Raw genomic sequence first — 24,315 nt, forward strand, 5'->3', positions numbered from 1 at the left:
CTTTTCCAATATCTTCTAAAATGCAATTTCCATCCACCCTGACATACTAAAGGGACAAGCTCATGATCTAAATGTATCAATAATCTTTAAAAATCTGTTACTGTGATGATGCTGTATCTGCTGCATTTCATTTTCCCACTTTTTGTTATGCCAGTATATCACAGGATTAAAGTGAAGTTTTCACCAGAACTGCTCTCATGCACTGCACCCCCAAAACCTAATTATTATGGAAAATATTCTCTCTTCTATTTCCCATCAGCATTTCAGTAAAGACTTTGTGCATTTGCTACATCCTTTATTACTGTAAACCTCTTTATTTTGTGGCAGTAAACTGTTAAATTATCACCATCTGCAGTAACAGCTACACACATAAAAAATCTTTGTTGTTTAATTACTGAGAGTGGAGTCTTGGTCATCTTAAGTCCCTCCTCCCCTTGCCAGGGATCTCCAGCAAGGTCAGGGCACAAAGCTCAGTTTTATCAGCTGAAGCCCTGTTATTTTTGCTCCATCCTAAACATCCCTGATTTTTATTATCTGTTTATTTAATTCCCTGTGTGATCCTCGGTGCTTCACACTCTACCTTCTTACTCCTTCCTCAAAACAGAGGCCATCCAGGCTCTTTGGTGGAAAATTATACAGGGCTCTTCCTCACCTGAATGCTTAAATATCTTCCTTGTATTTTTCTTTTTTATTCTTTTTTAATTTGTAATCTCTCCCAGTGTGCCTGGTGAATTTACAACACAGAGGTCACAGTTAGGGAGAAAACTGGCAAAAGTCACAGTTCAAATCTCTGACAATCCACTTTGGTATTATTCTATATATACCTTCCTCCCTTCTCCCCATATGCTGTTACCTCTAAAGTTTGAGTTTTCTTTTCTCATTTTCTTTCATTCTAATTCTCAGCAAAGCCAGAATTTTCCTTCCCCCATATCCTGCCATTCTTCCTTCTTGACACATTTTCCTCTTCCTCATATTATTTGTTCAATCTCACTTGGCCTTACAGATTTTTCTCTCCTCAACCTTCCCCCTCCTTTTTTCTTTTTATGGACACAATCACTTCCCATCCTGCATTATCACACAGTATCAGACTCAGACTATTCCCAGACTGCTTTCCCCAACAGTCTCCTGGAAAATGCTTATCCCCATTAAATCCCATAAAAATGCTTTTTATCTCCATTATGTTGATCCACTCTCATCAGCATCTAAAAACCAGAACAAAATTATCTCTGTTTTTCATTTTCTTTTCCATAACACATAAAGTCATCATGCTTGTCTCTCTCTGTCTACAGCAGAAGTCTTGAGAGTATTATTTTTCAGCTGTATTTTATACCTTCTCAGAACAGAACCAGAATGTCTTCATCAAGATCCTTCAAGTGAAAGGACTGAAATCCAAAAACCTGTTTTAGTGAAAAGTGAGGGGTGGTGCAGAATCCCATGTGCTTCACTGACAACCATTATATTGTCAGGCAGAATTAAAGAGCACACAGAAGGTATTATTAATATCTCCATGCTTCACAGAGACACTGAATATTTATTCAATTCCTGATGTTATTTTTCACTTTCTGAATCTCTATTTCCTCTTTCTATTTATTCTATTCCTACCCTGTCATTTTGACTTGCAAACACATCCTGAATTGCAGGTTTTTATGTACCCATGTGTAGGTCACTGCTGTATCTGCCAGTTCCTTTTGCAGTATCTTCATCTCAGCAAACTTCAGCTTCAGTGAGAATTTTTGAAACTTGCTTTCCTGATCAGTTTTTCCCAACATTTCTCTGATTAAACATCCTCTGATCAAACAGATTGTTTCTTTTTGCTTTTTCTGTAGGTATCCTGTATTGCTATGGGGCAATAATTTATATTAAAGCCTTTTTGTGTAATTGTAAAATGTTGTTCTCTGAGGATCCTTAAGGGGAAATTTATCTCTTTATATGGAATCACAGTTTTCTTTAAAATAAAAGTTTCAAAAACCTAAGGGCTTGAATAAAAAGCAGTGTTAGCAAATCATCCTACCTCTCCAACTTGGTCTGTTCCAGCCATTTCTACTGATCCTGTACAACATCATTGTTTCATTTAATCCAAGCATTTATAACTAATTAAAAAATAATGAATTTTTTGATGAATTCTGTTTAAAAAACTACTTGGTTTTTTGAGTTTACTGCAGAAATAAAACAGTTGTGAGTCAATGAAGTAGAAAATTGCTGTCTTCTAAAGGATCTCCAAGGTGCAAAATGTTCTCTTATTTGCTGTTATCAGTATGTCTTGTAATTGCTTTTTGTCCAACTGTTTATAAAGGAAGAAACAGACTTACAGTCTGGAGAAAAAGAGACTTCAAAACAGGCAAAATTAAAGAATAATGTTTTTTTAAATTATTTTCCTATTTTATAGCATTAAGGAAGCATACAAAAAAAAGCCATTTCACCAAAAAAAATGGAAAAAAAGTAGAGGGATGAAAAAAAAGCTGCATAAAACAATTCAAACAAGCAACAGGTCACACTTAAAAACTAACACCAATGGTCTTTAGTTACTTTAGCTCTTTGGAACAAAAAAAGCCTTTCTACTAATTACAAGGGTTTTAGCCATAAGCTTGAGAAATTTCTACATAGCTCTAATTATAGAACAGCATTTTAAAATACTACCTGGCACTCAAATACACTTCAGATCAGCATAAAAAGGAGTGTTATAAAATTGCTTTCTGCAACAAACTAACAACAGAACAGACTGAGATCACATCCCTCTTCCATGATTAGCACCCACATACACAACTGAATTTTCCTTTGGCATTTGGCTTTCTGAAGAGAATTTCAGGTCAGGGGATTTTGGTTTGGTTTTTTTGTTTGTTTTTCTGGTTTGGTTTTGGAAGTTTTTTACTCTGTACAGTTTTGGATTCCTCTCTGTTTTATAAAGATTACCTGAGAAAAGTGAGGGGATATTCTCACATTTGTATATACATAGACATATATATAGACATATATTTTATTTTCAAGAATAATTTAAGAAATAAATATGATAAAAGGTAAAAATTTAGACAGTAATTTATTCTACTGTCCGGTAAACACAGGTAGGGGAGTACCAAACAGGTGCTTTCCAGAGCTAAACTCACACCTCACCTTGCTGCAAAATTATGGGATTTACTTCCCCCTCTTCAATTTCTCCATTTTTTCTTAACACAACCATTTAATATTCTACAGTATAGCCTTGCAACTGTAAGTTCAGTTTGTACCACATTTGCATTTGTAACACAGAATGAGGTCTTTGAAAACCTTTCCTGGGGTTTACCAAACCTCTTTGATGTTTTCACCTTGTCCACATAAATGAAATCTTTATTAAAGAGAAGGGTGATTAAGGCCATTTTCATAAAATGATAACGAGTTTCTGACAGATTTACTTTCCTTCTAGGCAACTTTCCAACAAAAGTCAACAGCTAACAAGAATTCTATATCTGAATTCATGTTGGAGGATGTAACTCACTAATTAAGTGTTCCTTAAACATTTCAAGGAACAGTCAGACTTCCTGACTGATCCACTCCAAGCACTGCTTGATAAAGAGACACTACACTTGAGTGCAGCTGAATAAATTGAGGTCTCTTTTCTTTCTCAGGCACCCTCAATCCAAGGTCTAGCATCCTATTCCAAAGTAAAGCCTACCTTGAAAAAGAAGTAAGTCATTTTCACAGCAACATCCAACATTTTAAGACGCATTTCTAAATTCTGTGCCTTGTCAATCCTTCAATTTATTCACATGTGAATAGAAATGTTCAAGTACCTGCATACTCTATGTTATTGTGATAAAACACACTTTTTTCTTAAAAATACTTAAACCAGCAGGATTTACTTAATACTTAAACCAGGCTAGTCTTTGATGAATTAACACAGAAGAATGGACTTCAGCAGTGCTGTTGCCACGTTCCTCATAACTTGTCCACAATCCCCTGAATTTAAGTGTCTAGAAATCTTCATGTTCATTCCCCAAGCACAGAGATGTCCCTAATAGACATTCAAAACTTCAGCATAAAGGAATTTTCTGCTCCCCAACATAGCTGTACCAAAAAGTTTTATTTATTCAAACTGTGCTGCTACAACTGCAGGCACACAATTCCTAACTGATAATTTGTGAACACTCACCTACCTACAAAGGTCACAAATCTTTAATCAAGATTATCAAACCAGACAAGGGCTGCAGCAGCAGTGCCATGTCTAAGCAGAGAACTAATCTGAATTCTGGATAACCAGGGTCCCCTCTCAGGAACTCTCCCAGGAATCATTTTAGTGAGCACTGACACCTCTTGAAGCCCCAAATCTGTGGAACAGAGTTTTTGGGTCTCTCCTGCCCTGTCAGTGCAACCATGTCAGTGCAACAGACCCAGATGTTTTATACACTTACACTAATTCACTCATGCAATGGAGTTCCTCCAGGACAGCCCTATCAAAACTCAGGTATTATATAAAAGAGTTCAGCATGATCAAGTCCATTATAATACAACCACAAGATGATTAAAATAACTTCCTACAGGTGCCAGATATCTGCCATCATGTTTGGATAAAATCAGGAATATCTTACTCCTTGCTGAGCTTCTAATCCTGCCTCCTCAGAATATGTCAAAACTGATAATCATGGCAGACATTTCCACTTGATATCTTTATTTTCCCAGGAGCATCAACATGTACAAATTGCAGTTCTAGCTGTTGTCTCCCTCTCCTGAACTGCCCTTTGTATCCGTGCATCCCCCACAGTCCTCCTCACCTCCCCCAACACGTTGACACAGGGGAGTTTTAAAAGGAAATCAGAATGAAGTACATTGCACAGAAGGGAGATTTATTTTAGCTTTTTAGCATAGGCACATAAGAAACATTGAGAGAACTACTTGAATGCAAGAATGAAAGTCAGATTGGCTTTCATGCAAGTTGAGATATTTCAAGTCAAATAATTTCAAGTCGATTTTTTTTTAAATGCTGAGTTGCGGTAGCACAGTGCTTTTGTAGTCAAAAATTGCAGAAATTTTCCAGGACATTTTACACTGATCTGTGAGCACCCAAAGATTACAGCAAAAAATGTTCTACTTAGAAATATGCGGCATAGTGCAACACAACACCTTCAAAACTATCCATACAGATAGTTCTTTGAAAGGAAATAATATCTCATCAGCACAGAGGGAGTATTGATCTGCTAAATGGCAAAATACAGCATCTTCCTAACCTTTCACCTTCATCCTGTCACTAGAGTATATATCCAGAATATATTTTATAAAGTGTTTTTTCCTTCTCTTTTTGTTCCACACGATCAACACAACGCTTACTGTAATAGCAACAAAACAACCCATGCATCAAATTCTGACAGAAAACAACCTGGTTGTTTGAGACCAGACCATCAGAAAAATCTATGAAAATTCAGACCATCAAAAAAATCTATGGGGAAACAAAAAAAAAAAAAAAAAAAAAAAAAAGCTTTTTTCATGAAAGGAAATATAGACTGCAAATCATGAAACGAACAATGCATGAAAATAACACTTAATAACCAACCCCATGCAACTCTAAAAATCTGCAGTAGCACAGAGCAAAAATACTTTATAAAAGGAGGCCAAACTACACCTAAAGCAATCTGAAAACTCTCACAATTCTCCTCTAAGTTCCCTCTTTAAAAAACAGAGCACACAGAGGACACTTATTTCAACCACCTAAATTTGCACTGCACGACAGATAAAATGTAATTCCAGATAAAATGCCCGAGTTTATAAGGCTGCTCCTGTCTGACTTCAGCCCTGCCTTATGTAATAACCTTCATGTGATTCAGCACTCTCCAGCTTCCCAGACCTCTCAGGGCAGCTCCCCTCACAAATACCACTCTTCCTTCACACCCTTCTCTCTCTTCCTTCCTTTACTACCACAAATTCCAACAACTTCACTGATGACATCCAGCTCTGTAAAAACTAAAAAAAGAAAAAAAAACTTTTTAAAAATTCCACAACACTAAAATAAGGAAATTTGACTGAATTTTTTTGCCATCTGTATCTCTTTGGGGAAAAAAAGTCACAAAGTAGAACGAACCAGCATAGAAGTGTGCCCAAAAATACACCATAAACTTGCTATTCCTGACTAAATGGTTTCTTACAGATACAGGGCATTAAGGATGACAAGAAACAATAAATTCTCTCTCTTTCTGTAGACCCAATCGAGGCAGCTTCCCACTGCCAACTCCAGAACAGCTTCATCATCCATTAACAAGAGGAAATATGATCCACCTGTGATTTTTACCACTATCAGTAAAAAAGTTATTAGCTGAGAAGTGGTTTTGGACTTTTTCAGGCTCTTTTTCATGAATATCAAAATTAACAAAATCTCCCAAGATTATAGGAAAAGAACCACTTTGAGCTACACATTTCTAAGTAAGCTCACAATTAGATCCTTCCCAGAAGAGCCTAAGAAAAGAAGAAAAATTACTGGTTTTTGGTTTCTTTTTCTTGGGTTGGATTTTTAATTTGCAGATCTCAAAATATTCTTTTGTCAACTGCAAGCAATGCTCTCATGCTTGCAACTGGAATTGTTCAAACTGATCCCTGAATGGTAAAATTCTGGAGATATATACAAGAAAAAGGTGTCTTAAAATATCACACATTGTATACAAACAGAAAATTTATTGCCATCGGTGCTTTTGAGATGAAACTGCAAAACAGTCAGAGTTTACATTTATTTTAAGTGCAGATAATATTCTGAGCCACTCTGAAAACAACCTACACCTATAAAAATACATATAATTATCTACATTCCACCCTGAACTCTGAAAATGCAGGGGAAACAACTTAGTAATCACCTACCACTTATTTTAATAATGAGCCATCGGAATAAAAACCAGAAAAAATAATTTCAGTCAAACTATTCTGACATGCATAATGTGAAAGAGTACAAACAACAGAAACTACTACAATTGATTTTTAATTAATTGATTGATTTCAACACTTATTTACAGCAATCTTTAAAGCAACTCAACGTAAGAAGAACAGATTAATGTTTTTTTTGTTGTAATTTTAAAACTGCAGGGGTTACTTCTGGAAAAACTTCCTTCAAGTCCAAAATGGTTCACTGAAATATGGAACTCGCACAACTCCTGTTTGAGTTTTACAAGACAATTTACCAAAAATTCCCCTAGCATCCTCCAACTGGAGCTCTCCTTTATCTGCTATAAAACATTTATTGTAGTTCACTCTTCCACCCTTAATTTACCCTGCCTTTCTCCCCATCCTGTGCCATATGGGAGAAGCTACCACAGTGTTTTTCAGAGCATTGTTACAGTCCCTGTAAATGCAAAGAACACAAAAATGTTTCTCTAATACCATCCCTGTGTGGTACCAAGAGCTCCTCATGAGCCCTCCCTATCTGATAGATGCATTTATCCACATTTCTAAGGAAAACAGCTGCTCAAGACCACACACATATCTAATGCGTTCCATGCTTTGCTGCACTTCTTTCTCAACCAGGAGCTTCAAACTATTTCATGTGACAATACACCAATGCTGACAACTTCTGACAATGCCATTGTAAGAGTTTTTTCAATTTTATTCATCTGAAGCCATGATACCTCTACTTACAGACACAATACCTCTACTTACAGACAAGACAGCTACACCAACAGGATCTGCTCCTGTCTGACGTAAAAGTGTTATTTAAAATACTGAAAAGGACTTGAAAGAATTTGGTGGCTGTGGAAACAAAAAGCAACCTGAGAACATTTTTCCTATTCCCAGTCCAATGCCTGCACAGCAGCTTTCAAGTGGTTCTGCTGCTCTCCATACACACATCCAAATATCTGTGCTACATAAAAAAACCCTGAAATAATGGATAATGATGGTAACAAAAAATATTTAAGACCTGTCAGCTTAATTGAGCTGCCTTTTCAACACATGACTTGAAGACTTACTTATACTGAAATTTATAATGAATTGCACATACAGGTGAACATTTACATTAAGACTCAATAATGTGCCAAAAAGTCATTGCAGGTAGATAACCCAAACTTACATTGAACAAAATCTACTTCAAAAAACTGAACATTTACAGCAACACATTTTAAAATTAAAAAAAAAAAAGAGCATATACAGACCTTCCAGTAGTCAGATTGTAAACTGTAGTGCCTCTGGTATGCAGATAATGCTGTAGGGAAGAAAAATGAATGTTCAATTTGTTTTGTTTAATTTTCTTTGAAGAAAAAGATAAAAATCCTTAAAAGTCAGAATACACAACATTAAAATGATAAATGGTTTAATAAAAGTAACACTGCCATGGTAAGTACACTGTTGTGGGCAATGCATTCCTTAAGATTATAATTTTGTTTTATGAAATGTCAACCCAGAAGTATATTTATTATTAATCTTACAAATGTAAATCAAGCAATATTTTAAAGAAAACCTATAACAAAGAAATCATTTGAAATTTTGGGATTTTCATCCCGGACAAAGCTGTTCTAAGATTTAAAAATTTAATCATGTAGCTCATTTACCACGCTCCCTGATGCCCTGTAATTTCTGAAGAACTGGTGAGGAGGGACATACAAAGAGAAATCAATTTCACATGGCCTTTCATTCTGAGAAACAAAAGCAAGCAGAAAAAAGAATAAAAGCTTACATTTTATTCCACAGCCACGGCCAAGACTAACCTGGAAATCAGTGCTAAGAACAGCTCTGTTCAATAGAATATTAGTTCTACTTAACAACCAATTTCTCCAATCACCACTCCTGCATCCCTCTTCCTCACTAAAGGAAAAATTCTGGTTGATTCATCTTGCCTTGGGCTAACAGGCCACTCGAACACAAACAGGCTTTGCTTTTTTCTAAGAACACAGCACTAGGAACCATCAAAAACGAAGAATTTAAAGTAAAGATTCACTGCAGCAACACCAAGACACTGATTTTTCAAGTGTTTGCTCCCTAAGATTTAAGAATGGAAAATATACAATGTGTGGAAACCAAACAACCAAAGAAGACAACTCCAGCTTTGGAAAACCATAAGCACCAAACAGATTAAGACACAAGAACACAAATGTGTGTGGGTGCAGCTTCATCTCCTGCAAGCACCATGGATAAATCATGTCCATAAATGTTATCACCCTTCAATACCCATCTTGCACATTCAATTTTATAAGTTGACCAAAGTTCTTACACTTAAGTGAAATAAGAAGATACACATGATGGTAAAGACACAGAACCTCTGCACTCCTCTATGGAGACTCACAACCTTTATCTGTAAATGCTGATCCATGCCCATGAGGTGCCTCTCTCCACCAAAACGCTTGTGAGACCAATTTCTAATTTTAATGTTCTAAACTGTGGTTTATTCAGATGTCCAGACTGGAAAAATGAACTTATAAGACTCATCGATCACACATTATTAACATGCAATGTATTTAAAACAATGTAACTCAGACAAAATCACTTAAAAATCTAATCTAAATATTTCACAATTTAAGAACACAATTCCTCCCCCAACCCCCACCCCTCAAAAAAAGCCAGCCTGGTACAAACTGAAGAATATTACTGCAGTCTAACAGTATAAGTTGAAGAGTGTTAAAATTAAGCATATTTCAGTCACATTCTGTAATTATGTTTTAAAGGATTTTAACAGTAAGACAAAATAACACCCTATTCCCCTCCAAAAGTCCTTCTAGATTCAACTTCTCCCAGATATCATTAGTAAGTTTTCAACAAAAAGGAATCATTATCTTCTTAACATGGCCATGACTTTGCTTTCCCCAACAGGAACATGCACATGCACTGTGAAAGAGTTTTGCAATGTGTCACATCACAAATAAAAGGAGTTTTTTTTCCTTTTACTCAAGCAGTACCTATCCCAATTTTAAGGGTTAAAGTATATTTCAAATACTCAGGTCAACAGGACCATATTATGCAAGATTCAAGAAACTGAGAACTTCTTGAAAATTTTGTTTTTTTAAAGCAACTACTGCAGTCAACTATACAGGGGATATGGATAACAGGATGAAAAGAACATCAAATACAATGCTAAGGATTTATACTGGAAAATAAAAGGGAGAACATTTTCACCACAGCTGTTAAAAAATATAAGTACCCATATAAGTATATCCATTAAAAAGGAGAGATGGAATATGCTTACCTACAGCAGTTAAGGCAGTGCTAGTAAGTTTATAAAATGTCAACAGTATTAAAAAACTACATAAATAATCAGAATACCTTAAAGAGAAAGAATAGGAAAAAAGAAAGCAAGAAGAAAATTGCTTTGAAAAATCCTAACACCTCCATTTAACATGGAGGGAAGTTATTACAGAAAGAAGTCTTTTGCTCCATGACATTCCACCAGTTTTCTTTAAGAAAAGGAAGTTTGGCTGTGATTTTCTTTTCTAACTCTTCCATTCTTCAATAAAGTTCAGCAACTTCCCACAGGAACAGCTGAAGTGATCATTTAATGTGCCAAGCTCAGTTACAATTAAAAACAAGCACATGGGAAGCGTGGACTGCTGAAATTTATTATATTTACATGATAAGAAGATGAGGCCTCCATTCTAAGGAGCCACATTTCTCCTCCAGAGGAACAAAGAGGACACTTCAGTTCTCCTCAGTGTCTGAAGTGCCCAGTCCTCCTGGGGGCTTCAGAACCACCCAGGGATCCATCCTGTTCTAGGCTAACAGTATTCCCTTGCTACTTCTTGCACATGAAATGCTGAAATTCTCAAAGTTCTTCTAAACAAGGATGGAGGGTTCCATTAAGCCAGAGGTAAATGTCCCTTTCCCCCTCAGGAAAGTCAGACAACTAAAAAGTGTCACTGTGCATAATTTCAGTATTATCAAGCACTTAACTTACAGTAAGTTACCTCTAAAATTGGATTTCAGCCCCTTTTACAACTACACTAAATATCTGTTCCATGAGCACTCAGGTTCTGCTGAAAAGGATTAAAGGAACAGAAAAACAGGGAAAAAAAGCATTCAAGAAAATGTTCTTTTTGACAGAACCCATATGAAATACTCCCAATCAAACATAACACTAAGAAGAATCTTGCATAGGAGATGCCAGAAATCAAATTATGAAAGCAAGATTTTTGAAAAACTGAACAACCTAGATATAAAGGAAAATGTGAACCATAAATTTTGAACCCTGTAATATTTCAAAATCCCCGAGTGAGTCACCAATAAGCATATATTTATTCTAAATTTTATGGTGTAGAAATTAGTACCTTATCTAAAACCTGCACTGTGGAACTACAAGCAACTACTCCCTTAAATTAGGTTTGCATCTACAAGAAGTAAGTGCAAATCCCTCAAAATACAAATTTTATTCTAAAATAAGAAAAAAAAAGAGCAACTGAATCTGCAGAGCCACAAGAATTTTACACAAGTCCCTATCTGTAACAGAGGGTGTGCTTTATCTGTGTTATGATTCTGACTGTAGGATGATATTCCCTGGTTTATTCAAAAGCAAAAAAATCCCAGTTACTTGGTCCATGCAGCACATTAGTAGCATTAAAAAAAAAAAAAAACAAAAAAAACCCAAGAACAAAAATGAACAACAAAAAAAATCCTAACACTAAAGGCTGAAATATCATTTTGCACCTTTACTTTTCATCCAAGATTGGTCATTCCAAAGTGAGACAATTTTTGTCACAAAAAGATTCTATCAACTACTGCCCCTCTTTCAACACAGGGTCAACTCTCATTTTTACACATTCAAGTGAATTATCCCATTTCAGTTATGGTGTCTGTCTTAAACATTATAAAATGAGTGCTTTGAAATCACTCTTAGGCACAGCAGGATTCTGCAGACAATCTTTTCATTAGGAACTTACTATTGAGCTTTTTCAATTTAAAACTTTGCCACTGAAATTCTTACATGTACAGAATTGTACAAAGACAATAAAGGACATAAAAACTTCTTTTTCCCTGCATGTGAAACACACACAAACATCCAGAAAATGCATGTCTGGACTCAAAGAACAGGACAGAGTATCAACAGCAGGACAATGCCTCTTGCCTCATCCTCAACTACTTTTTGTAGTCAATCACAGAAAGCTTTTAAAAGCACAGAACTGACAGACCACATTCAGACACCCAAAACAATACTCAACAATTACTAAAAGAAGTGTTCGGTTACTATTTCCCTCCCTCTGTCCTTTATTTAATTTCTTTATCACTTGATGCTCTTGCTATGAACACCTCTCTCCAAAACCTGGCCATGTATATTATTTTCCTAACAGTTAATCCTTGTGATCATGTTCCTGAAAACCTGTGAGTGGCAGATCCAGCATTCAGCATCCTCCCCAGAGGAGGGGACATTCATACCCCAAAGCTGTACACAGCTTCTCAAGTCAATCACCATCAGCTATACAGCTTGATGAAAATAAAATGTTTACCTGAAACAGTTCTGAACAGCAAAACACCACCTTCCTAAAAGAACTGCAACCATTGCACAGTGAGAATCCTCCTGAGCTCAGGCTCTCTTCAGAATCTGTCTGTAAACCTCAGGCACCTCGTGCAGAGCTGACCCTCATGAGTTCACACTCTGGGAGTTCACTGCTTTCCTCTTACAGGTTTTTAGTCACCCAGAACTACCCCCTTTGCAATATGTATGGTTACTTTAACCTTGGCACACTTTGTTATGTGCCCCCTAAGAGTCTGCCTTCCTCTCCTCTGACAGGACCAAGGGCCATGTCAGAAGCAGGACATGGATAACACTTGTTCCTTATTCCTCCCTGTTTAAAATTCCTTGGTATCATGCAGAGAATAAAAAACAAATTTGACTTTATTACCACTTATGTGGTTTCAGGATTTTTTTCCCATCTACTTAATTTCATAGGATGTTGACAAAACTTAGTTTCAGTAGTAAGATAAGACAATCTCTCTTTGTATCCAGAACCTACACACTTGACCTAAACAAACAAGGAAGGTGACAGTGGGGAGGAAAAATGTCTAGACTGAGTGACAACCACCCACTTGTCACCTTTAGCACATTTCATCATAAATCATGAAGTCAGAGGATGGCTTTTATGATCTGCTCTAATAAACCTACTTTATGACACCTTAAAACTTAAGAGGCCTTCAAAGTGATACAAACATGGAGCAATTGGAGTGTTTTAGTGCTTGAGTAAGAAGAAAGTGAACTACATACTAACACCATCTAGTGGCACCTTGCAAGGCTAAATGTGACTAACACAAATTTTTGGCTTACTGAACTTAGAAACAGCAAGCTTTAATTTGACTACATACCCTTAAAAGAGAACTTTAATCCAAACCAAAGTTCTGTATAAAATCTGTGTAAAACAGTATGTGTTTTCTTAAACACAATTATTTTTAATTTAATTTTTAAACAAGCACTAATATTTCGTAGTGCTTATCTGATGTGAAACTAATAGTAAAATAGAAAATCAGCTGAAGAACTGCACAAGGGAAGCTTGGAAAGAGCACATCTCTTGATTTAAATCTGACTGCTTCAAGGAAAAATATAAATGTTCATTAAACACCTAAGAGATACATGCAGGCTGCAGAAACAGCTTATATATAGTGCAGGTTTTACCCACCATGGTGTTTTAACCCAGCAAAGATGAAAACTGCTCTGCCATAAAACTGAAGACATCAAAAGGTGAGAAAATCCCAAGGCTGAGCCAATAGAATTGACTTTGCTGGATAAACACTGGCTGGATGGCCAAGTTCAGAGTGGTGGGAAATGGAATTACATACAGTTGTCACCAGGTGTGCTCCCCAGGGCTCAATGTGGGGTCACTCCTGGTTGGTATCTTCATCAACAACCTGGACAAGGGGATTGAGAGCTGAGCTTCAACCAGGCCAAGGGCTGGGGCCTGCACTTGTGTCACAACAACCCCCCCAGGCTGGGGGAAGAGGAGCTGGAAAGTGATGGGTGGGAAAGGAGAGGTGGTCACCAGCTGGATGAACATGAGCCAGAGGGCCAAGGAGGCCAAGGGCACCTGGCCTGTGTCACCAATAGTGTGGCCAGCAGGGCCAGGGCAGTGACTGTCCCCTGTGCTGGGCACTGGTGAGGCCACACCTCCAATCCTGTGTCCAGTTTGGGCCCCTCAGGACAGGCAGGACATTGAGGGGCTGGAGCATGTCCAGACATAGACAATGGAGCTGGGGAAGGGTCTGGAGAACAAACCTGATGAGGAGCAGCTGAGGGAGCTGGGGGTGTTGGGAACAAAAGGTGCTCAGGGAACTCAATGCCTTCTACAAAGTACCTGCAAGGCAGCTGTAGAGGTGAGGAGTCAACTGGCTCTGCTTCCAAGCAGCAAGCCTTGACAGGACAAACAAAGGGGCCTCAATTTGTACCAGGAGAGATACAGACTGGGTATTTAGGAAATTTTCTTTGTGAGAGGATTGTCAGACATTGGCACAGGCTGCCCAGGGAAGTGGGGGAGTCACCATGCCTGGAGCTATTTAAAAGACAATGTTAAAGCTATTTAAAAGGACATGCTTCAGTGGTGGCCTTGGCAGTGCTGAGTTAATGGCAGGACTAGGTTATCTTAAGGGGTCTTTTCTAACTTCCATGATTCTACAATTCTGTAATAACCCAAAAAATGTGGAAGTGAGAGCAGCAAAATGCCACTCAGGTCTTTTGTTTTAAGGCCTCAGGCAGATGCTGCTCTCTGTTTCCTCCAGAGATTTGTACTGCAAGTAGCAAAGAGACAATCAAAGAAGCCTAAAGCATGTCTTCCTTTTAACACAGAATGAAGGCTGACACACAAAAGCAATACAAGCATAGATTTAAGACAAAAAATCATCAAATAGTCCTCAAAGAAATTTTATTAACAGCTCCACATCCCAAATTGTAATTCAGCAGCAGAGTGATGTGAAGCCCACTGTCCCATCAAGTATTAAATGTGAAAGACATACAAGTTTGACAAGAAATTTACAATTACAGAAATCCTTTAAAGCTTGAACTCTGTAAAAAGTCTTAAAATACTGAGAACCAGTGAAGAAACCCTATGGATTTTCATCAAGCTCAAAAACATTCCAAGAGTGCATTACACAAAAAGGTCTTTTAACAATTGAGTGTTTATTTAGAACACTTTCCAAAGCGAAAATTTTCAGACAACCAGTCAAAAACATGGCCTTGGTATATTTTATAATAAAACTCTCGACTGCTAACCTCTGCTCCACACACATACAATTTATAAAGAACATTTTAATGCTCTAAGCTTCCTTTTTTTCTGCAGAAATTTCACATAATGGTTTAAACCACCTGAAATTAAACCATCCAAAATTTATCTCATCTTCAGGATTGAGTAAACAGCTCTAAATAGAAGCAACTCCGATTCTACCAGTTAGTTCCAGTTACAAGCAACAAAATAAAACCCCTTAAACCTAAATATCACACTTATTTGAAACAGCCATCTCTTCCTTGACTCGTTCTGGCTATTTAATTCATTCTAGTTCTTCAGGACTCATCAGTAAGACAAGACAGTCCAGCAGGAATCAGCACAATCCTGTCCATGCTGTGAAGTTTTCCCTTGTATTTTATAAAATTACAGCTACTACCCTGCACCTCAGAGCACAACACATGAAAATGCTTCCCAATAACAATACTGCCTTTCAAATTCCTGAAAGACCTTCACCACCACAGAGAAATTCCCTACAGAGCTGGAATTGTAAGTACAAAGGAACACACATACATTGTTGGATATGGGAGTTTCTCACAACCAAACAACTTTACAAAAGAACAATCAGAAAGTGTTTAAATTTTGGGTTTAGGTTGCATTGCAATAAAAGAGCTGCTCAATTAACAATCTGGGTATTTTTTTTAGTAGGGTTTTAAATTTTAGATTAATGATTACTAAAAAAATGCCCCTGAACGCTATCTTATAAACAACTTAAAATGTTTTTATGTAAGTATTTTTGACAAAGCAGTCACCATCTATAATCAAAATAAATATTACTAAAACTGTTCTGACATAGAACCTTTAAAAATGAGATTACCATTTGAGTACAACAATAAGAATTATTCCAGTACGGTATTTATTGTGTTTTAGTAACTATGGCACAAATAAATTCATGTTTTCCTCAAATCATTCATTCATTAACTGCATTTTCTACTTCCAGGAATTTTGCTTAGAGAACAGCAATTCAAGGAGGCAAATGATTAAAGCACATTTCCATTTGTGCCACTGTGAGCTGTCCTCCAAGTCACAGACTGAACACGGTCAGTGCACGTGACCCTCCTGCAAGAAAAGATCCCTAAGGAAAACACAGATGATGTCAATCCAGGAGCTCATTAAACAGCAGTCAATTAGAACTCAAGTCAGCCAGAACCCTTAAAACATCACTATCTTCACTCCCTACTTATGGAAACCAGCCATGGAATGAAAAATAAACTCCAACTATCAGTGAAATATACTCTTCTTTCAAGACCAGAGCACACTAATTTGGTAAAAAACCCATCTGTCCCAAGGAATCCAGCAGCAAACAGTTCAGAGGTTCACACCAGGAGTCCTGACTGAATTCAGAATGCTCCCAGCACCCAAAGGCCTCCATGACAAGCCATCCACCTCCTCCAGCAAAACCCCAAGGTTGAGGTTTCACACTCTGGGGCAACTGCACAGCATTTTTGTGCAGGGTTATTTTTCAGTTGGATCAGTTCCCCACACAGCTGCGGGCTCAGCTGCGCCAGCACAAAGAACGCAACCCGCAGACACGAGGGTGCCACCAAGGGCATGCCCAGGCAACAAAAGCTTTGGGAACCTCCACAACAATCCAACAGCTGGGAATAGCTGCCTTGGCAAAAGAGACAGGAGGAAGAATCAGATTAGAGTGGAGAAAATTCTACTGAGGAAATGAAATGGTTCTCACCAGGAGGAGTCAACGTTCCCATTTTAGGAAATCCCAAAGCAAAATTCTGATAGTCACCATCAATACAAGGAAAGCTGAGCAGAGAAACCACTCTGAACATGCAGGCAAAGCTGAAATCAATCCATCTACAATCTTGGTGATAAGTGTCTGAATACAAGGCAGTGTCTCACTGGATTAAAAATCTGCAAAAAGGCTGATCCCTTGTGTAGGGCCTTCTCCTAACTCCATTCCATGGCTGCAGAGAAAACCCTTTACCTATCCACAGCAATTCAAAATTACTGCATTTTGGCAAACTGCAACCTGCAGAGCAGCTTCAGATCTTTTAAAGGTTAGCAGTGGCACTGACACTTCAGTGTCAGGTTTAATACTGAGAAGAAAGAACCTCATCCAGTAATTTCTGATGTGAACTCAAAACTTTTCTTGAAGACAAGTACTTCTTTTTAAGGAAGAAAAATAAAAGCATATTGATTCTGGAATTCAGAGGCTAGGAGTGACAGAAAACACACTGCACTTCGAGGGGACTTACAATACTTAAGAGCTTTCACAAAAAAAAATAAAGTTAAATAGATTTCAGTATCAGACACCACTTGACTGCCCCTTACTGGTACCCTCTGAGCACAAGCAGGAAGGACAGTAATAGCACCAATAGTGTGAGTTTCAATGATGCAACCTGCCAGGACTTTTTCTCAAGATCCCTTTATGGTGTACAAGTCCTAATTCTTCCAAAGAAATGACCTACAGTCTCAGTACATTCAGAAGAAGGTATTAGCTATATCAAAACACTAAAAACATACAACAAAATGCATCCAACTGCATGATCCTTCACTGCCAGTGTGTTTGTGAAAAAATGAGACAGATCTAAAGAGAAGAAACTACCAACACAAAACCCAGATCTGTCATCCCAGCACTGCTTCATCTTGACCACTGATCCCAGTCCTACAGTCAGCTCATAGTTTGTTCTGCTCTGCACAAACTTCATAGCAAGCATTTTTTAAACAAAGAACACTATCACTTCTGCCTTTATAAAAAACACTTCATACATTATATACAAAGGTGCATGCATTTATTGAAGATATTTAATTAAGTAACAAGCTTTTAAGGGAAAAAAAACTGTGGAGCATTACACATGCTGCCATGCTGTGATATTTTATTAATTATATCCAATTTATTAAACACATTGACTTGTCCATAATTTTGACTAAATTCAGACTATACAGATTTATAGCTCTGAATACCATGCTCCTTCAGCATTTTAAACTTCTGGAACTTCAGGACTTAAAATCTGGGTAAAATATACATTAGTGACATCAAAACACTCTGAATTCTCTTTTCTGTTCTAAATCATGTAAAATTTAACTATAATGCAATTAGAATGTATGATAAATAAAGTAACAAAACTTGTATCATGTAATGACATTTATTTTTACTTTATAATGGAACACAAACATTCTAGTTCTTTCAAATAGCAGTAATAAATTAGTGGTAGAACAACAATGACTTTCTGCATTGAGGGTAATAGTTTTACAGTCTTTGGTACTAGAGTTCAAAAACTGTACTGAACAGGAACATATGTCCCTTAATTAAAAAAAAAACTTTTTAAGTTCCCTTTTACATCAATTAAAAGTCCTCCAGTATTTTTAACTACTCCTACACTTCTTTAAAAACAGAGATACACTTTTTAATACTCCATAACTAACAAGGTTTTTAGTCTTCTTGAGGCTTTTTTTACAACTGAGATATGACTTTAAATAGGCATCTAAGAAAGTATTAAGTACTTTAATTCAGATTTTTAATGGCTTAATGTTTCTTCTCACATTGTTGTGGTAATGCTCTTTTACAGTTCTGGAGAACTGATATTTCCAACCATCAACTGGAGTTTTTATGCTTGTTTTTAAAACCATACACAGAGTACAAAGCAGATGCCCCATCAGTAAACCCTGCCTCTGATCCACAGCAACACCTGGTGCTGTCACTCCTAACTGTTATCAACTCAAAAGCAGAGTTAATACAGGTCAGTCCATAATCCTGGGCTTTTTTTGCTGAGTAAAATATGTCCAGAAGGTCACACTGCACTCACACCTAACTTCATTAGGCTAATGAGAAAGAGTGGTGTAAGTATTTTTGCAGAGAGGGTGGCAGAATTTTCTTAAAACTAAGGGAAGCACTTAAGATCAGACTATTCTTCACTAAATTTCAGAGACATCATAATGCCATGCTCCCTTCAACTCTTCCCATGCCTCTGGATTTGGAAACACCAGTGGTTATAACCGAGTCACTGGAGAGGATGAGGTACAAGACAGATGCTTCCATCACCCAAACAAACCCTCTGAATGTACAGAATTAATTCAGATACCTGCAAATTCCTCCTGAGTAGCATCAAATGCACATGTTTCTCACTTTAGAAATGAAGGTCCCAGGAAGCCAAACTCACCCTGTTTAATGTCAGACAGAGAGCCAGGACCCACAGACACAGAGCTGTCAAACAGCCCACACCAGCCTGAGTCACCAAACTCAGGCTCCTGAACCACTCTCAGTTATCACTCATCTCCCTGTTCCTGCATCCCAGGGAAACTAAACCAGCATCTTTGTGTGCTTGGAAAAAGGCATGGGGGGGTAGAAGTACACATAGTCAGGGTGGGGGTGTTATTTGTTTCCCTACACAAACAGATCTGCATTCATGTTAAAATTAAAAAGCAATGACAATGAAAAAAGGCAAAAAAAGTAAATATTCTAACCTGTTCTACCCAGCTCTCACCCACATCTCACAGGGTGCCATCAGACACTGGGCCTTGCCAGCCAACTTCATTTTCACACCTGAACCAGGAGTGTTTTGGTTGGGTTTTTGTTTTTCATTAAAAATAAAAAGGAATGAGAAGTAATAATAAAGTTGTTTTTGTGAAGATATCACCACTCATAATTCTTTAATGGGCTCTGAAACACAGTACAAACCAAGGAAACGGTGACTTAGCCCAGTGATTTTCATTCTGTTGTGCCACCTACACTGAAGAACAATTCCCCAAAGACATTTATCAGAAGAACTAAAAATTCTTACCTTTTGGATAATCTTCCAATAAGAGGTTGAAGTGACCTAACTGACAAAAGAAATCAGACTCGACCTTTCCTTCAGCTTTCAAAATTAGCGATTCATAGCAGCGAACAGCCTGGGAAAGAGAAATACAAGGTTTTCAAAATTCTGTACTTTACTAAAGCAAATAATACATTTTCTGAGAAATAATTAAGTTTTTTATTAGCTTGAAAGATGAGGTCTACAAACACTCTCACTAACAGAGTCAGCATCACTTTTCAGAGAAGAAATTAATATTAAAGACAGAACAGATTTGGAAGCTCACTGATTCTAATGCAAATTGACAACAAATGAACAACAGAAATTTTCTCTTGTTTTTCTGTGGACATTCGATTTCCCCAATACAAAACAAACTTCTAAGTTACATGACAATTTTTAATTTTAAAATCAATGAAACACAAAAGGATTTACTTCATTCTTTCCAATCTACAAGCAAGAAACCCCTCTGATTTTATTCTTATTGTGTTGCTTTTTTCCCTAAAGAAATAATTTTCATTTAACAGTTATTTCACTCATTTTTGCTGAACCAAAGAGCACACTACCTCAACATGTTTCCTTATGCAATTTATATATCTTCATATGTGTTTCCGAAGATCAGATTCTTTTCACATCTAGCATGTTGTAAAATAATTTACTTCCTCCTACTTAGACTAAGAAAAGCTAAAGCCAGAAATGTAAATCCAATTAGAAATTAATTCCAGTTTTGAGAAACCTTGCACCAGAAGTTTTTAAGTGACACACACACAGAAGCAAAGAGTGTTCTGTGCTATGAACACACGTTTTCAACAACTGAACTGACACCTTCTATTCACCATAACTGCCATGATCTTTAAGCTATTACATCTCTAGCTCATGACCCTATTTACCTCCTGACCCTGTTTACACTTTGGGAATGAGCAAATAAATAAATAAAATCACTTTCCCAACTTTCTGATCTTACTAGCCACTGAATTGCAACAGTTGAACAAACTCATATGAGAGGGAAGGTCCTTGCACCAGCACAGTTCTCAAAAGCCTGACAGACTTCCAGCAAATTCTAATTCCAGCTGGTTAATCTATGACTTTCACCTATTTATGGTACATGTTTCAAATTTGGTTGCAATCATGAACCGCTTGATTTTATGACATGACAATAATCACAGACCATGGGGCCCTTCCAACTCAGCATATTCTGTGATTCTGTGAAGTGAGGAGCTTTCTTAAGAGATTTTAATAAAACTCAATGCTTAAAAGGAGGGGGGGATACAACCTGAATATTTAAATCAGTAGCCTTGCTCACGTTTGTAATTTACTTTCAGTACACTTTTACTAATCATCAAAAAGAGAAATGCCAAAAGAAAGAGGAAATGTTACCCAATTACTGATCTAATCTGTTCTGAGTGGGTCACAGTTTGTATCCCCAGACTGAGGTGTATCACACACTTTCACTTACTCCCAAGCCCAGAAAAGCTTCATTCTATGGCTGTTTTCAGAGGCAAAGCTCCAATGAATCAAAACAAAGCTATGCTGCTACAGAGCCTCAGGTATACATGTGGTATTAAAATGATTTAATAAAACATTAAATTTGTTTACATAAACTTAAAATACGTATTTCAAACTGTAGCTATTTGGTCATGTTCTGAAGATACCAAATTTAGATGTGTATTTGCAAGCTTTGCCCAAGCAAAATGTAGTGGAAGGACTGCAATTCTTTTCACCAAGGATCAAAGCTACAACTCCTTTAATTTCATTCCCATCACTATGAACACCTCTTGCAGTCAGTCAGTTCTCCATCTAAAGAATATCATCTCTAAAATCAGAAGCAAAGCACACAAGTACAAAGTACATTCCTTAAGATCATTATTTGTGTATGCATGTACTGACTTAACATCAGCAAATATCTTAGTGCACAACTTTGTTTTTGGCACTGTGCTTCCCCTCTCCATTTTTGGTCTCATCTCTTGATTTGTACAAATCATAACACAATTTTTGATGGTGCTCCTGATGTTACTGTTACACACTGATTTGTAGATAGGCTTCCCTTTTTCTGACAACTTGCAATACCTGCCACAGCTGTTGAAGAAAATAGTCACATTTTGATATTTTCTAAAATTGTTATTTTGTCTTTTGCAATCCAGAGAATATAGAAATTGCCACCCCAACAGGTAGCCTACAATGAATACTGAAGAGGAAGCTAGGGTAGCTAGCTTCCAGGTATTTATTTCCTGAATTAGGCTACAGGTGTTTGAAGAGAACTTGACTTTATGAACAAATGTAACAGGATTTTTCTGTACAGATGTTCAGGGAAATTATAAATCACACGCACTTTAACATTTAAGTGTTTGGGGACCCTCAGTGTTCCCACAGCCCCTTTTTAAGTAAATCCTCATTAAAAGAGGTATCACACACATCTGAAGCACTGTCTGTAGTAGGGATGGAAAAACCTGTGCCCAAGCCTTTCACACAGCTCAGAGCAATTCTCAACAAGGCACATTTTCCCTTTATGGTAGAGCACAAACAGAAGATGCTGCAAAGCCATCTCACTGATACCAACACAAGGCAAGGCCTAAGACACCAGAACTTCCCCTTGCAGCCACAGTTAACTGTAAATTATCTGTTCCTGTAACAGCAATTCAAATTACACCATTAAAGCAAACCCTCTCTGCTGACCTCTAACTGGTTTGCAACATCATCAGCAACACACTCATATTTATGCAAACTTAACTTGGGAAGGCTGTTTCAAATGAATTTTTCAATTTTTCCAGCACATTCTAACAAAATGAAACAGAAACTAAAAGCAAGGATTACATCCTCATTGGGAACACCAAATCAGCCCCTGGGTCAGCAGGTTGGTCACTGTGTGGCTCTTGCTCTTCCCAATCAGGGCAGAGTCACCAGGCGAGACCAAACTTTGGTTTTGGTCAAGAAACTTTCTCCCCCACCAGAGCAATCCACAAAGATCTTTAGAAAGTAACAAGTATTTTTCTGCACAGGTAAGAATTTGTCTCTGTTGAATGAATGGATGTAAAAGGGAGGTCATCACAGCACCTATCTGTGTATGTTTTCTTTGAAGGAAAAATCAAAAGATCTCATTTTAATGGTTCTTTAACTGCAAAGGCCACCTATGGCACTACTTGTGCAACACATTTAAATTATCCTGAGACACTAAGGATTCTAAGGAAGTTAAAAACCCCTGAGGTTTTTAAGCATTGTTATTTCTCCTCACTGTATGGATCTCTAAGTGCATTCAATGGACTCAGCCTTGAGAACTGCCAGTATTGACAAATTAACAAGAAAGAGAAAGACCCTGAAATGAAAAGGAAGATTGCTACACAACATCATACACTTCCTTCCCTTTGTTCAAGGCTACAAGAAGATAAAAGGGAAACCTGAAGAATTTAGGAACTTGGCAAAATAATCACCCGCAGCTGCCTCGCAGTGTGGCAACCAGAGCACAGGCAGGAACCCAAGGCAGGAATGGCTGCAGGAAAAGAAACTGGCTTATATAACACTAAAAAAGTAACAATCTTCATGTTGTTTGCCACCTTCAACCGAAGCAACACACTATTGTCACACAAATTCCCTCTCATTACATCATAGTTCATGACTGGGGGCGTCCTGATTGCACAGATTCAGCTGTCAATTCTTAGGACACCTTGAAATACAGTACAGTGAAGAAAAAGGCTTAGTGTATTTACCAACTCACAAAAACCCAGCAAAAACTGTACACAAAAGGAAGAAATTATTCTAGAATCACCTTTAAAATGTACTACCAGACCCCTGTGTGTTCCCTACTTTCATTCCAATGGATAAGGAACTGGATTCATTTTCCCCTCTGTTTTAAAACCATTCCTTCCCCAAAAAAACCAACCAAACAAAACCAACCCCATAAACTAAATGCCAATTTTGGTCATTATTAATATGATGTCATTTCATGTAGGAAAGACCCTAGAATTGAGAATATACCATAACAAAATAAATAAATATATCCTACCGCAAAAAATAAATCCAAAAATAAATAAAACTGATAAATCAAACAGATGAAACCAGAATTCTAAATATTGTACACAGGGGTCACTGAAACATTTCAGCTCTGCATTATAAATTAAATTGACAATGTTATTTCTACTTCCATTAATATAAAGAAAAAATATTTAACCATTATCATTGATTGTAATTATTTGTATTTTACAGCACAAATTCAAACTACTGTTAAAAAACTATACTAAAGAAGGGACAGAAATCAATACAGCTTGTTCAGATTGTTTCTGAAGAAGAAAATGTGATGTTATCCTTTCTGAATCACAACAAGCATGACTGACCAAAATGAAAATAAGCAGGACTAAACGGCCAAACGTGACAAAGCATTAACTATTAATTCTTGAATATATTAATGATATGAAAATGGAGGAGTACACTGAGTCAGCAATTCTTACTTAAAA

General features: G+C 37.1%; 1 protein-coding gene across 6 annotated transcripts in view; it reads right to left on the bottom strand.

Moving 5' to 3' along the window:
- Positions 1-24,315, bottom strand: part of KDM6A (lysine demethylase 6A) — a 153,228-nt gene that overhangs the window by 99,294 nt on the left and 29,619 nt on the right. For all 6 annotated transcript variants that reach the window (XM_054291233.1, XM_054291234.1, XM_054291235.1 and 3 more), the window contains exons 3-4: positions 19,862-19,970; positions 8,094-8,143 (exon numbers count right to left, since the gene is read on the bottom strand). In XM_054291233.1, the coding sequence (XP_054147208.1) occupies positions 8,094-8,143; positions 19,862-19,970 (159 nt within the window). The remainder of the gene's footprint in view (positions 1-8,093; positions 8,144-19,861; positions 19,971-24,315) is intronic.

The sequence above is a fragment of the Melozone crissalis genome, unplaced genomic scaffold, assembly GCF_028551555.1.
Source record: "Melozone crissalis strain CALT ecotype California unplaced genomic scaffold, PUWL_Pcris_2 ptg000090l_1, whole genome shotgun sequence".
Classification (NCBI taxonomy): domain Eukaryota; kingdom Metazoa; phylum Chordata; class Aves; order Passeriformes; family Passerellidae; genus Melozone; species Melozone crissalis.